The following is a 14,777-nucleotide window of genomic DNA, read 5'->3' as shown; positions in this document are numbered from 1 at the left end:
AAAAAAAAAAAATTAAATATCAATAAACGCAACCTCCATAAAACCAAACAAATGATCAAAATGACGATTTAGGCCTATACACTAAATTGCAAGTTCATCCTTCAAATGTTAATGAATCAGCTTTTTGTATGTGTGAAGGTTTGCGGGAGGTTATGAAATGTGGTAGTCACTCTGTTTTATAACTGAACTGTGTGTGAAGTGAACGTAACCATATTTGGCACTCTGAAAAAGACAACCGTATTCTGCTGCTGTGTAAAATGTTGCCTATGAGACAATGTTTGAATAGATTATCATCATGGTGTAATAAGATCTTGTGACTCAAGATCAACTTCACACAAACAGATTCCGCTAGGCTGTCAAAGCGAAAGGATAAATGTTTTTTTTGGAAGAATGCTCTTGCGTTCATCCATTATTAAGCTTCAGCCTTCAGCTTTTGGTTCATTTTTCAGGAAGACACTCAGAGCATGTTCAATCTCTGCCTGTGGATCTTTTTTGCCATATAGCAGGATTTAATATTCAGCTGAGTTTATCATAGCAGTGCATGTCATGCTGTATTTGTGATGGTTGCTGGGGGGTTGTTGGGGGGGGTTTGATCGTCTACTTGCCTGAAACAACTGTTGGACCAAGTGTGTGTGCAGAGCGGGAAACAAACAAACAAACACAAAGGATGCCCAGGGCAAAGCATGCCATCTCTGACCTACATAATGCACGAGGACGGGGAAAGGGCTACTGCTATTGTTTTGAAATCTGTTAAACATGAACTTTGCCAAATGTGTCTTTTCAGATTTAAACTATTATAATAATTTCCAGTAATTACGGCTATAATTATTTCCAATAATTATAATAATTTGTTTCGAATAATGTAAGAATAAAGAGTATGGGCCAGATTACCTAAACAGGGCAAATTAGCGTGAGAGCGCAATTCCAAATCAGAGCCGATGGAAGTGGAAAGATCTGGCCGTGATCTACTGACGACGAGCAAATTAAAGATCACAGACGCAGCCGGATCATTTCCATAATGACCAACGAGCGAGAGTCTTATCAGTTTAAACATTCAAGCGATTTTAAACGGTTCAGTACTCGCACGCTCTCAGAGATGTTTTTCTCTGTGTGCACACGTACAGTAAAGATGCCTCAAAAACAACTCGCCAGTAACAAAAGTTATTTTTCGCAGATTATATTGCTTTAACACACAAAATTGTGTCAATTTTGGTCTTCGTGAGTGATCTGAGTATCCTCTAAACACAGTCGGCTATGTCTGAAATAAGCATTAACGCATGTGACAGTGTGGCAGACAGTATAATGAACACAGGATCCGTGCACTTGCTCTTGGCAGCCTTATGTGTCTGTCATTAATTTTGTTAACAAAACAACAAAAGATAGCTAACATGCCTTAGACTTTTGCACAGTATATATATATAGAGAGAGAGATATACACTAGCCAATTTGGTGGGTTACTTATATTTACTCACTTTTTCTGGGGAAGTTCGTGTTAGCCAAATCTGTGCAGATTTAGTGCAAATACTCAACTCGTAAGTCATCATGTTATATTAAATACATTGTATTGCGCTTAATCTGCTCATGGCTTACTTGAACACACACGCCACTACGCAACAAAAAATGGTGCGCTTGTTATTTTCCTATTTTGCTTGTTAACATTATTTTCCTACATCCTAATTTTTTTTAATTAAAAAAAAAAAAATTCTAGGGCTGTCAAAAGATTAATCGCGATTAATCGCATCCAAAATAAAAGGTTGTGTTTGCATAATATATGTGTGTGTACTGTGTATAATTATTTTGTATATATAAATACACAGAAATATTTGCATACATGTACTGTATATATTTATATATAATTTATATTATATATAAATATAATTTTTTTTATATAAATTATACAAAATAGAAAGTGTGCGGCTGCTGTATTTGTACAATTTTCAATATATAAATTATACAAAAATCAAAATTTTTCTTAAATATATACAACATGCATGTGTGTGTATTTATATATACAAAATAATTATACACAGTACACACACATATATTATGTAAACACAAACTTTTATTTTGGATGCGATTAATCGCGATTAATCTTTTGACAGCCCTAATTTTTTCAGTACACACATATTTTTAATGTTGACAAACTAACCTCCAACTTGCGGTTTGCATGACAGTATTCACTACAAAATACAATATTTTATTATAAGCTAATCAACAAAGTCAGCATGGCTTTGTTGATTAGCTTGTTGTAGCCATCAAAGAATTTGACGCTTACTAATTTGCATTGATTGAAAATAGGCCAGTTTATGTGCCAGACTTTCCCTTAGGCCTTTTTAGTGATGTCTGTTCACTATAGCCATTGAATCATTGATGCATTAAGTTAGCGCAGCTCCATGTGTTCATGTAAGTGTATCTCCATCCATCCTCTCACTGTAAAGTACCTTTTGTTTGGAGTGCATTAAAACCAGGGTGTCTATTTCTGAAGCCTACTTCCAGGACTCGCAGGACTCGGTCTGCTTTCAGACGTTATACAATATCTATTTATTCCATCTGCCTTTCACCCCACCAAAAAAACCTTGCAACTTGCACTTGCTCTCAAATCATTGCTACCCTGAAGTTATTTCAGGCTGCGGGAGGCATTGAAGTCTGCTGAAGTTTCTCTTCAAAAGCAGAATTGTGTCTCGGATGATGTGATGAGAGTGAAGGAAGAGGCGAGAGACTGAGATCTTCTCCAGGCTGGATTTGGGTGAGAGAGTGTGTGTGTGTGAGGACTGTAGAGTCAGGCCTGTGATAATGAACCGTGTCCTTGTCACCACACGCTCCGCTCATTGAGAGGAGGAGCCCTGCGGTGGAGGAGCTGCAAACAATCTGAACGATTCAATTATCCATTTCATTATTGTTCATATTTGCTTACACACTCAGGTCAGGTGTTCTTGCAGCAACACACTTTGGAATACTCATGTTTTCCTGTAGGGTCGGTAGTTGTAAAGGGTTTTGTTGTACAGTGTTTTTTAATGTCTTTCTGTTTGTTTTAGATGATCATTTCAAGCCTCAAAGTTTGCTGGGATTTCTTGTCAGACATTGATATTGTTGTTTACAAACAATACTGATCATTTTTATTTGTCATTATTTACAGAATAGTTTTTAAAATGGCTTTTTTACACTCTAAAATCATCACTTTTACATAGCAAAAACATTCATAATAGATATTTTAATTCTGAATAGCTGATTTACTATAATAATAATGATAATATATTTATAATTGTCATAATGATTTTTTTATTTTATGATTTTTTGAAAATTATTATTAGAAGGAAAAACAATGTTAATAAAATAAAAATAAAACAAAATTAATATATAATTATATCAAATGTATAATATAATTTATTTATAATATTATATAAATATATTATTATTATTATTATTATTATTTATTTATTATTTGTAGTAGTATTATTAACAACAATAAAAAAGTAATTACAATATATTTATAACATTTAGATATTATTATTATTAATATTATTATAACAAATAATATAAATAACAATACTTTTAACATTTTAAGACCTGAAGGCATTTTTAGAGTTTCTGAGTGACATACACAAAAGAAAATACTCATAACTGGAATTTTTTTTTTTAGAAAAACAAAAAATACATGTGGACATTCTCATGCTGAGAAACTGCTGATTTGGGTTTGGGTTCTTTTTTTAAATCGTGAGCTTCTGCGTTAAATAATGATGTGCCATTTTCCTCGATATGAGCCGGGGTACACTTTGTGTTTATGGGTTAAATAACAACAATAATAATATCATCTAAACATGTTACAATTATATCATGATGATTGTTTTTGCATGTTTAATTTCTTCTTTGTTTTGGGCTAAAACAAAGTCTGCTAAAACTGTTAGGCTGAGTGTTGGTCACCTTGAGAATGAACCGATTTAAAGTGTGAAAACTGATAATAAAAATCATTCAAAATGACATATCTAATAAACGTTCAGGTGTGATGCTGTAGAGAGTTGCATATTAAGTATTCTGTATTTTCTGAAGTGCGGTCTTTCTGCCAGCATTGAGCATTTTGTTAATTAAAGAGCTGTAACAGTCAGCATTGAGTTATTAATGGTGTTTTCTCTCCTCCGCAGGGTCCACCTACAGCGTCCTGTCCACAATGCCATCAGACTCTGAGAGCAGCAGTTCCCTCAGCAGTGTCGGTATGTCAGAGTTTCGTCTCCCACACTTGACACCTTGCACACATTGTCACCGTGCTTTGCTCGATGTGTGTGTGTATGATGCATTTGTAAAGTCACTCAAATCAGACTGCCGACTCAGATGGACTGTGATAATGCGTGTTGGAGGGCATGGCAGATCTGTCTGAAGGCCGAGCCCTGTTCTCCTGGTTTGGTGCCAGTGGAGAATGTGCTCTGAGGCTGACTGTCGTCCAAATGACTCGGCTGTTTTCTTGTGCCAGAGATACCCATAATGCCCTCTGCCTGTTTGGGTCTGCTGGGGAGCAATGTGGGTTTGAGATGACGAGGTCAACAAAAGGCCTGTTCACAGTCAGTTGCGAATAAATGACACAGAACAAAGCAAATATTTCACATCAACTTTATTAGTCGTCATATGCTTATTTTTTAAATGTTTAATTAAAAAAAATCAACCTGGAATAATGAACGATTGCTGCGTTTTTTTTTTTTGTTTTTTTTTTTTGAATATGATTTCACATGATATTTTACTTGTATAGAGACATTTATAAAGATGCATTATTTTGTTTTAAAATCTTGTCATGCATGTTTTCTCAACTTGGTATAAATTGGACTTCTGTTTAACCATTGATAATGGTTAAATTTAACCATTATCACCATATTAAGGATTCCCACAAGCTTTCAGAAGTATCTGGGAATTTAAAAATGATGATTTCTAGGCCTGGAAAACAGCTTTCTGGTGTTTATCCAGATATCTCATGTTAACCTCCTCTAATAAATCCATAGAAAGCCAATGAAATGACATCTTGACAAATACTATGTTCTCTGCTTTGCTTTTATCTTTAATGTAGATTATCCTCTTTGTTACTACATACAGCGGAATTCATTCTCTGAATATCTGTAGCAGATTGTCCAAGACCAAAAGATTATAGTGGAATTTTAGTTGCTGCTCATCCCGAAAGATCATCATTTACATAAAGTGCTCAGAATGTCAGCCATTGTGACCTCAAGCATGTTCATATTTTTTTGCTTACGCTTATTTATGCAGCTTTTTTTTTTTGCTCTGCAGTTTTTTTTAGTACAACCAAGCTTTAAAGGTCAGATTTCATTTTAAGCCTGTATTTCTTTCTATTTTAGTCATAGTAGCTCTGCTCTAAAAACAGTGTTGTTGTTATTGACTAAAACTAACTATTATTAAAATAGTTTTCGTTCCTTTAAATAAAGCTTAACAAATATAAATATTAGATTTATAAACTTAAACCTAAAATAAAGCTAAATATTTAAAAAAAAACGAATAAAAATGACTAACATTAAAATTACAAAAACATCAACTGAATTTTAAAATGAAAACTTAAAATATAAAAATAAAAGCTAATTCAAAATATTAATGAATACTATAATAGTATATAAATAATACTACAATAATACTGTCTAAAACCTAACAAGCTGCACATCCACTCGGTTAACTGTAGTAAACGCTACACAATGGCAAGTGGAAATATTGGTTTTATTCAGCCATATAGGTTTGAACCAGAAACTGATTCAGAAGAGGAAGAGCGAATTATACAGGGTCATCTACAAGTCGATGTATCAGAATGGTTGTGCGTTTTATGTATCACTCTCTGCAACGTCAGACACATAGGCTAATTTATATGATTAGTCTTTGGCTTGACTGTTATCGAACAGCTAATAATGTGTTATTAATGTTACGCAAACCATGTTCCTGTTTTCCATCTCAGAGTCGGACAGCTTCCTTCTAAACGCTTTGAACAACTCAGAACGTCAGTGGAAAAAGTTCCTCATAACATCATAATATACATCACATATATACATAATTCACCCGCTCTATTGCTATATGTACCTGATTTTTCCTTTCCCGTTTTATGCGTGTTCTTGTGCTCACGGAGGAAAAGCCCCGCCTCGCATGTTAACAGGATTGGTTACATGTTTGTGACGGGCAGTTTCAAACCTTGTTTTTGAGACTGTCTTTGGGACACTGCAGTTTTAAAGAGAAAATACTCAGAAAATACTCATTCTCCAAGTTGGATTCCTCCATTGTGGTCTTAGTTTTTTGGGGGACTCTGTTGACCGTAGCCCTGCATTAGTGCTGGGTGAGCTTGTCTGTGCTCCGGTGACGTGCTCACTGTTGCAGGTACCAAAGCCTCATCACCTCCACCTGCGCTCAGTGACACCCGGCCGGCCAGCGAGAACCTGGACACCATCCTGTTCCAGCTGAGACAGGTCACCAGGGAACGGGATGAACTTCGCAAGCGCTTGGCTCTCGCCTCCCCTGGCACCACCTTCGATGACTGCAGGTACAAACCTTGGTGGAAAACAGAACCTTAAATGTCTCACTGGTTCTTTTTTGTCTTCCTGAATAACCGATATGAGTGTAGTTTTGCACTGTATACTGACACCTTTGTAATGCTGCGTCCATCCAGCCTTATGTAGAATAAAACAACCCACATGTTGGAATGTAAAGGGGTTTCATTTTGATTTAATTGTGAAAGCTTTTCGAGCATGAACCTTCTTTTATACTCTCTTATACTCGACAAGGCTGCATTTATTTGATAAAAAATACAGTAAAAGCAGTAACGTTATGTAATATTATGACAATTTAAAAGAACTGTTTTCTATTTGATTGTTTTAAATTGTAATTGAAGTGTAGTGTAGTAAAAAGTTCTGCGCATGATTTACTGACGAAGCGCAAATTAAAGAACACAGACACAGCCGGATCATTTCCATAATGACCAACGCAATCTACCAAGAGCAGCGCAAATAGCAGTAACTTGACTAGCGCAAACCTTAGTAAATCACCTTTCGTGATTCATTTAAACACTCTCCTCCCATAAATTTTGCGTCTGAAAGGGAAACTCCTACGAATGCATATGCAATAAGGTCAGCCGCAAAAATAAGCCTTTGCAGCATTTATTTTTCACTGTGTGTCTTTAGTAAATCCTGACGGTAGTTTATTAACGCCAAAATGGGGTTTGCGTTGCGCTGGCGCAAGCTGTTAGTAAATCTGGCCCTTATAATGTTACAAAATATGTCTATTTCAAATAAATGCTGTTCATTAAACAGTTTTTACTGTATTTTATTTTTAAAATAAACAGCATTGGTGAGCATAAGAGACTTATCAAAAACATAAAAAAATTCTAGTTATTCCAAACTTTTGAAAAGTAGTGTATATCTGTTATCCCGATTAACATTGGGCCGCACTTGTAGACTGAGGGACACAGTGCTGATGTATTACTCTTGTCTCTAAAAGGCCAAATTCCAAACCTGGTCATGACTACGAGCGTCTGAAAACGCAGTGCATGAAGGCCATGGCAGACCTACAGTCCTTGCAGAACCAGCACACCAAGACTCTGAAGAGATGCGAGGAGGCCGTGAAGGAAGCAGACTACTACCAGTGAGTACAGGCTCCACACGTCCCTCTTAAACACAGAGAGTTGAGGCTAAGAGCCATCTGCTGCATGTGTAGCACAGTTTTTAATTAGCGCTTGCATCATCTTCAGGTTAATTATGGCTTTATTAAATGTTTAAAGCACTTTGTTCTGCAGCTCAATTCATGTTGCAATATTGATGTGCGTAATCCCAGTTTTGGAGCAGTTTTATATTTATAAACCTATAATTTATATTATGTTTAGATCTACATGAAGTTCACCCCCAAAAAATTGCGCCTTTTAGTCATCCACATATCATTCCAAACCTAAAAAATAACAAAAAAAAGATTTTTTTTTTTTAAATTGAATCAATAAAAAAAAAGATTTTGTAAGTAACTTTTTTTAACCATTTATTCACCCTCATGTCGTATTTTTTGATTAATATTTAACTGTTTTTGTCCATGCTATCAACATCAATGGGGTCCAAAACAACATTGGACAAAAAAGCAAAGCAAAAAATAAATAAAATAAAAAATAGCTTATTTTGTGTTCAACAGAAGAACAACATTTATGATGGGTTTGGATAGTGAGTAAATGATGACAGAATTTTCATTTTTGTATGAACTATCCCGTCAGTGTCTTATCTATAAAAAGTCTTATAGAGAAAGCACAGCCACAGGATATTTTAAAACTGCTCTGTCATATGCCATCATTATATTAAGTGACATTGTTTTAATGTAGCCTCGTTATCTAAACCAGTTGGCAATATGTGAGCGTGTACACAAGGAAGTTTGTTCTGCTCCGTTGTCTCTGACTCACCCTTGTTTGCCAGTGTGCGGTCATCCACACACCAACATAATACCGTCCCTCCATACACAGATGTGCAGCGGCTGTAATCTGATTATAATGTAAGGACACATGCCCTCCTGTCCCCATCATTGCTGGGCACATAGAGATGAAGATTGAGTTGACTAGGGATTAATCCCATATTCCCCATTCCCTCAACAGTGTGTGATTACAGCACGCACTCACACACAGCCATTCTCTGTCATGCTGCTTGCATATTACTGATGTCTTGAGAACGGAAACATTCATTCAGTTTGAGCCTCCTTGCTGTCTACTGGTAGCATCCAAACTAAAATAGAACCGATTTGGAACGCTCTACATGAGCAGAAAGCCTGTGCATTAAAATAAAAATAAATATCGCTCCTCACACCAAGACACAACTCATCATTGATTTCAGTAAAATTCCCTGTTTGAATTTGGCCAAAAACAAGGTATATCAGAACTGCAGTGTACTGCGCCAAAAGAATGAAAGAATGTTGTTTTGTTTTGTACTTTTTAAGAATAAAATGCATAATGAAAACGGTAATATTGGGTAAAATAGATCATTTTAATTAGATTTAAATAGATAATTGATTTTTTTCAATATTGAATTATATGCATAATAGAATTTTTTTTCCCTGCTTTGTCAGCCATCATGGATGAGTTTGTTGCAATGCATTATGGGATTGCACTCTCTGTGATGGGTACGAGTGATGCTATCTAAGAATTTGTCAGAAAACAAGGTCTCCTAGAACTGCAGTGTACCGCATCAAGAGGCTGAAATTTTATTAAATGTTTTATTTTACTTGTACTCTAAAAAAGCATAAAACACAATTATTGTGTAAAATAGTTCATTTTAATTCAATTTAGAATGGATCGAATGGATATTTTTAAGTGTCGAATTATATTCATATATGATTTTTTTTCATTTGCTGGCTATCTTGGATGGAGTTTGTTGCCATGCATTACGGAATTGCGTTCAAAACAAGGTATCTTTGAACAGCAACATCATGATGCTTACATTTTAAAGCACTCCTATGATGACTACATAGATGGCTTACTAGATTTTGGAACCGAATCACTGTGTAGTTACTAATATACAGGGGGGTAATCCAGCACCCGGAAAGCGTACCATCCCCGGGGGTCGCCATTGGCTAACAAGCCATCACCTGCTGTTAGCATTCCTTTGACTCCCATTCATTTTGGCGTCACTTTGACAGCGAATAACTTTACATCTGAGGCGTTTAAAGACTCTGTCGTGTCTTTAGAAATAAACAATGGACAAACAATGTATAAAAGGCTCCATTACCTTGTATCTTACGTTATGGCCCCGTAGAAGCAGTTTTTGTGGAAATAGGCTAACGATTGCGTCATAACCACGCTACTCTCTGGAAATTACCGTATAGACAGGAGGAGAAGCTCGCAGTCAATCAGGGGGACGTGGAGGCATAAAGTCAAGGGAGATGCCCATAGAGCAGGGTTCACCAATCTCGGTCCTGGAGGGCCGCTGTCCTGCAGAGTTTAGCTCCAACCCCAATTAAACACACCTGAACCAGCTAATCAAGGTCTCATTAGGCATACTAGAAACTTTCAAACAGGTGTGTTGGAGCTGGTTGGAGCTAAACTCTGCAGGACAGCGGCCCTCCAGGACCGAGATTGGTGAACCCTGCCATAGAGAGTCATAAAGTTACTCCTGCTCCTAGCTCATGGACAGCTCCTACTCACGCTCTCTGTCTCTGCAAGATTCGGAAGGGAATGATTCAGATTTCTCTTGGCACAGCTACTAGAAGACTTACAACTGTCAGACAGGTTGCTCACGTCACATCTACGTCATCAAGCTCAGTTTGAGTCTGTGCAGCATGCTCAGCCATCAGGAAGTGAGAGCTTCTAATTTGCTTCACTTTTCTCCGTTGAAGTCTATGGGGTCGCCGTGTCCATTTCTTTTACTGTCTATGCTAATATACTGTGGAGTTACTTTTTTAGATCAGTGCATTTCTGATTGTTTTTACAAGAGTTTTGGTTGTAACTACCTAGACTGGGTGATGCAGTGTGATCCTAGGGTGATGCAGTTTCTCATGTGGTAAATGGAGTTGCAAAATATGTAACGTACCTCGTTTGTTTGTTTGTGTTTGTATATCAGCATACAGCACAGCCGTCTCTTAAGCGAGCAGTCTCAGTTAAAGGAGGAGATGGAGGTTATGAAAAGAGAGAACGGCAAGCTTGTTCGGGAACACAACCATCTGAAACAGAGCTGTGAGGAGCTCAGGAGACTTCACTCTGAAGACCAGAGAGAGGTGGCCGACATGAGACTACAGCAACAACAGGTACTGACTTTACACACACTCCAGGGACAACTAAGATGTGTTTCATACACGTGTGTAAATGAAAATGCTTTAACAGAAACACACTGACCTGTGTTGGGGAAAGTTTTTACTCCCTAAAAAAGTAATAATATAATATATAATAGTAATATATAACAAATTGCCTACCCTACCTTTAATTATTACATGTTTGTGTAAAATTCTGAGTTTGCGTTTCACTGTTTTTAGTAATTTTGAGGAATACTAAATCTGTATTTGTGCAAGTGAGATGAGTAACTGCATGCTCCCATTAGTCAAGAACTGCGATAACCATCCTGTTTACACAGCGCACAATCCTTCTACAGTTACTCCCGATTTCTCTTAACATGGGGACAGATGAGGTGTAAATGGGAATAAATGGGAAAAACAAAACTTATTTAAAAAAAGTAAAAAAAAATTTGTTGTAAATTTAAAAGTAATGCGTTACTTTACTAGTTACTTGAAAAAAAGTAATCTAATTACGTGACTCGTGTTACTTGTAATGCCTTATACCTTATAAAGTGATTTCTGGGTAACTACATTGAGTATTTCTTTCAATAATGGCTTAAATTGTAAGATTGTTATCATGTGTGCCTTTGTGAATGATTACAGACTTTATAGTTGAGAAATTTAATAAAGAAGGGGAAGAATCTAATAAATCAACGAAGAAGGGGATCGTGTTTAAATCCAAATTATATCCAAATTATTTTAGAATAAAACCCTAAATCCAAAGTGTAGCTATTAACTTATTAAATTGTCTGGGTTCAGTCAGATGAATAGACTGAATAGACACAGACAGTGTTTGTTCCTGAATGTTCTGCTGCCATTACCCCAGTCTTCAGGGTCACATGATCCTTCAGAAATCAGTGCTCAAGAAACATTTCTTATTAGCATTAAAAACAGTAGTGCTGCAATATTTTTGTGAAATATTCGTTTTTCAGGATTCTTCTATGAATAGAAAGCTCAACTGTTCAGCATTTATTTTGAAGTAGAAATGTTTTGTAAGATTATAATTGTCTTTTCTGTGTCATTACTGTCAATTTAATATGTCCTTGAGGAATAAAAGTATTTATTATAAATAATAAATAAATCTTACTGACCCCAAACTTTTGAGTGGTGAATTATAGTGAATTTTCTCCATGTTGTCTGCTACTTCAGCATGCTATAAGCGGCAAAAACTCTATTTTCATAACCGCTTCTTCTTCTTCTTCTTCTTCTTCGCAGCGTCCTGCTAATGCATGCAGTGTGAATGTAACCTGTTAATACGGGCACCAAAATACATATGCGCTTCTTACGCTTACAGTGTGAAACAGGCCTAATGGTACTGCCGTCAGCCAGAAAGTGACGTTAGTCTGCCAAAATCGATCCCTGAGTTTTTTCGGAGAACTCCAGGGACGGTTAATTAAATTGCAGAATTTGTCGTTCTCCCGCAGCGCAGACTGTTGTGGGATTAGTGCGTCTGTTGCATCATGAACTGCAGCGTTTGTATTGTAAATCCGGAGGCTGGGCATCCCATGGTAGTGCAACCAAATCTGACCTTGACATAAATAGGAAGCCAGAGGACAGGAGATTATTCAATCAGATGCCACCGTGTCAACACACTGTCTGCTCTCTGCTGCTGCCAAGAAGGAATCAACCTTTTCCTGTCGGACTGATTTATCAGGCTTCCTTTCCGGATTAAACCCACAAACACAAATGGAAAAGTTTAGAGCATTAGGATATCTCCTGCTTGTGTGTCTGGAGCGGTCTTAATTGTCACAAAGTGGTTACATCAGGCATGCCAAAGGATCTGTTCTGTAGCATACAGATTGAAGCGTGTTTTTGACCCGTCAGCAGTGCTTACGCTGCCCACAGGCTGCACAAAACACACTCCGCCTGCTTGAAAAGGTCAGCCTGGAAGGGCAAGTGCTGCCTGACGGATGGAGAAGGACAGAGGCTTTTGTAGTTAGTCAATACTCTAAGCACTGATTACATGGCCTAGAGGAGAGTTAGATAAAGATGCCAATCACTCGGCATATGCAATCCCACTGTGGTTTGTTCAGGCCCTACTGATGTGTGGGTTTATTGCCCGGACAGGGAATTGCCTTCGATTATGTCATTAGGACATATAGTGTTCTAATAGGTCAGCATTTTGCAGAACAAGTGAACTTAATGCTTTTTGTTTAATACTGAATGCAGAGTTGCCTTTTTGTGTATTAAAAAAACAGTGACAGCATTTTGCATGCGAGTACAGTAGATGTTTTATAGACTCATGATCGCCCTCTGGTGTTTGCATTGTAAAAGTTTAATTCAAGTGATGATAAAAGCAAATTTATAACAATGATAGTCCAGTCGCTGAAATATGATATGATGAGCCACATTCAAAACCATTGTAAAATAGGCAGTTGGATTTTACATTAATGCATAATGCCTGCATATCAATATCAATACAATATCTTTTGGACTGGCCAATGTAGTCAAGAACACACACCCTTTACTTTTTTTTTTGTAGTGTCAAAAGGCTAAACCTTTGTTTTTTAATCTCGTTTTATAATTTTTGTATTTTTATGTTTGTTTTTTTTGACACCACACAGTAAATCAGGTTCATGAAAGCCTCTTTTTGATTCAGGTAATCAGGGAGAACGGGTCATCAGAGGTTTTGAACAAGCTCTACGACACAGCGATGGACAAGCTGGAGGGGGTGAAGAAGGAATACGACGTCTTGAGCAAAAGATACAGTGAGAAGGTGGCCAGTCACAACACTGATCTGAGTCGACTGGAGCAGGTGGAGGAGGAGAACCGGCGCTTGCAAAAACAAACTGACGCTCTGCTTAAACAGCGCGACACAGCCATCCAATACCAACAGCAGTGGTCTTCATCTATGAGACGGTACGAGCAGCATCAGTCGCCTTCATTGTCTGCTTTAAGTGTTGTGTAACACTCTACGAGTAAATTTAAAGATTATACATCAACAACTTTTGAACTACAGTCAAATCATCTCAAACATAATCTGCAGCATTTTCTGCTCTGAGTCTGAGGCAAGAAGCGCGGAATGAATTGAAATATGGTAAAATATGTTAAACCGAGCTTTGTCTGATTATTAAACAAATTCCCACACAAGGATTTAGGGATGTGTAGAAGTTTTGATTGGCAGTCATTACATAACATAAAATATATCAGCACACAGTTTATACAAGACATGTACATTGTTTATATTTAAAGGTCATACATCAACCGCTTTTCTAACTTTTTCAGACAGTGCAATCACATAAAACACAATCTGCAGCATTTTTTTTTTTTTTTTTGTATTGGGTTTGAGACAAAAAGTGCTGAATGTATCGAATTGTGGTAAAATATGTTAAACAGCTGAAAGCTTAATCAGATTTTCCTAAATACTTAATAATTTTACACAAGGATTGAGGGATGAGTAGAAGTTGTGAATGACAGGCATTACATAAAATACTCTGCCCGGCCCCCCAGAAAGTGACTGTTTGGATTTAAATATGCAAATGCTTAAGAGTCTATGATTGGATAATTATTGCATTGATTATTATGTTTCTAGCATGTTATATGTTTGCTAACAGTTCTTCTAATCCTAATTGATGGAGTGTGCAGCTTTTCATTTCTTAAAGGAGAACTCCGGTCAATTTTAACATTGAGCTCATTTTTTGTAAATTTGGAGTGCTGTCAGTACAGAGAACAACGACAAAAATCTGTGTTGCCTACACCGTGTTATCCTCTTTTTAAAATTTGCACCCTGTTGACTTCAATGGGGCCAGTTTTAAACCTGCTTTTAGCCTCTTAACATCCTTGTGTCATTACAAGTGCACCAGCCATGTGAGTGATTCCTTCAGAGTGAACACGGTGAATCTGACTGCAGTAGATGTGAAAGATATGTATAAAAATTATGTTTATTCAGCCAGCGCAAATACCTGTATTTACATCCTGTTTTCGGTCGTAGTCCAAAGTAGTTGATTGTCGAGTTCTCCACTATTGCTTAGTTACCTATGATCACGCGCGTGAACTCGACAATCGACTACTGTGGTCTT

General features: G+C 36.9%; 1 protein-coding gene across 4 annotated transcripts in view; it reads left to right on the top strand.

Moving 5' to 3' along the window:
- Positions 1-14,777, top strand: part of dlg5a (discs, large homolog 5a) — a 62,748-nt gene that overhangs the window by 14,672 nt on the left and 33,299 nt on the right. For 3 of the 4 annotated variants that reach the window (XR_013819581.1, XM_079855915.1, XM_079855914.1), the window contains exons 2-6: positions 4,140-4,208; positions 6,352-6,514; positions 7,468-7,611; positions 10,551-10,734; positions 13,358-13,617. Coding sequence is in view for 3 of the 4 variants with exons in the window: in XM_079855915.1 (XP_079712041.1) it covers positions 4,140-4,208; positions 6,352-6,514; positions 7,468-7,611; positions 10,551-10,734; positions 13,358-13,617 (820 nt within the window). In the remaining variant the exon portion in view is untranslated. The remainder of the gene's footprint in view (positions 1-4,139; positions 4,209-6,351; positions 6,515-7,467; positions 7,612-10,550; positions 10,735-13,357; positions 13,618-14,777) is intronic. The other variant, XM_079855916.1, reaches the window with a different exon arrangement.

This window comes from Squalius cephalus (genome assembly GCF_949319135.1).
Source record: "Squalius cephalus genome assembly, chromosome: 21".
Classification (NCBI taxonomy): Eukaryota; Metazoa; Chordata; class Actinopteri; order Cypriniformes; family Leuciscidae; genus Squalius; species Squalius cephalus.
This window is presented reverse-complemented; position numbering and strand designations above follow the sequence as displayed.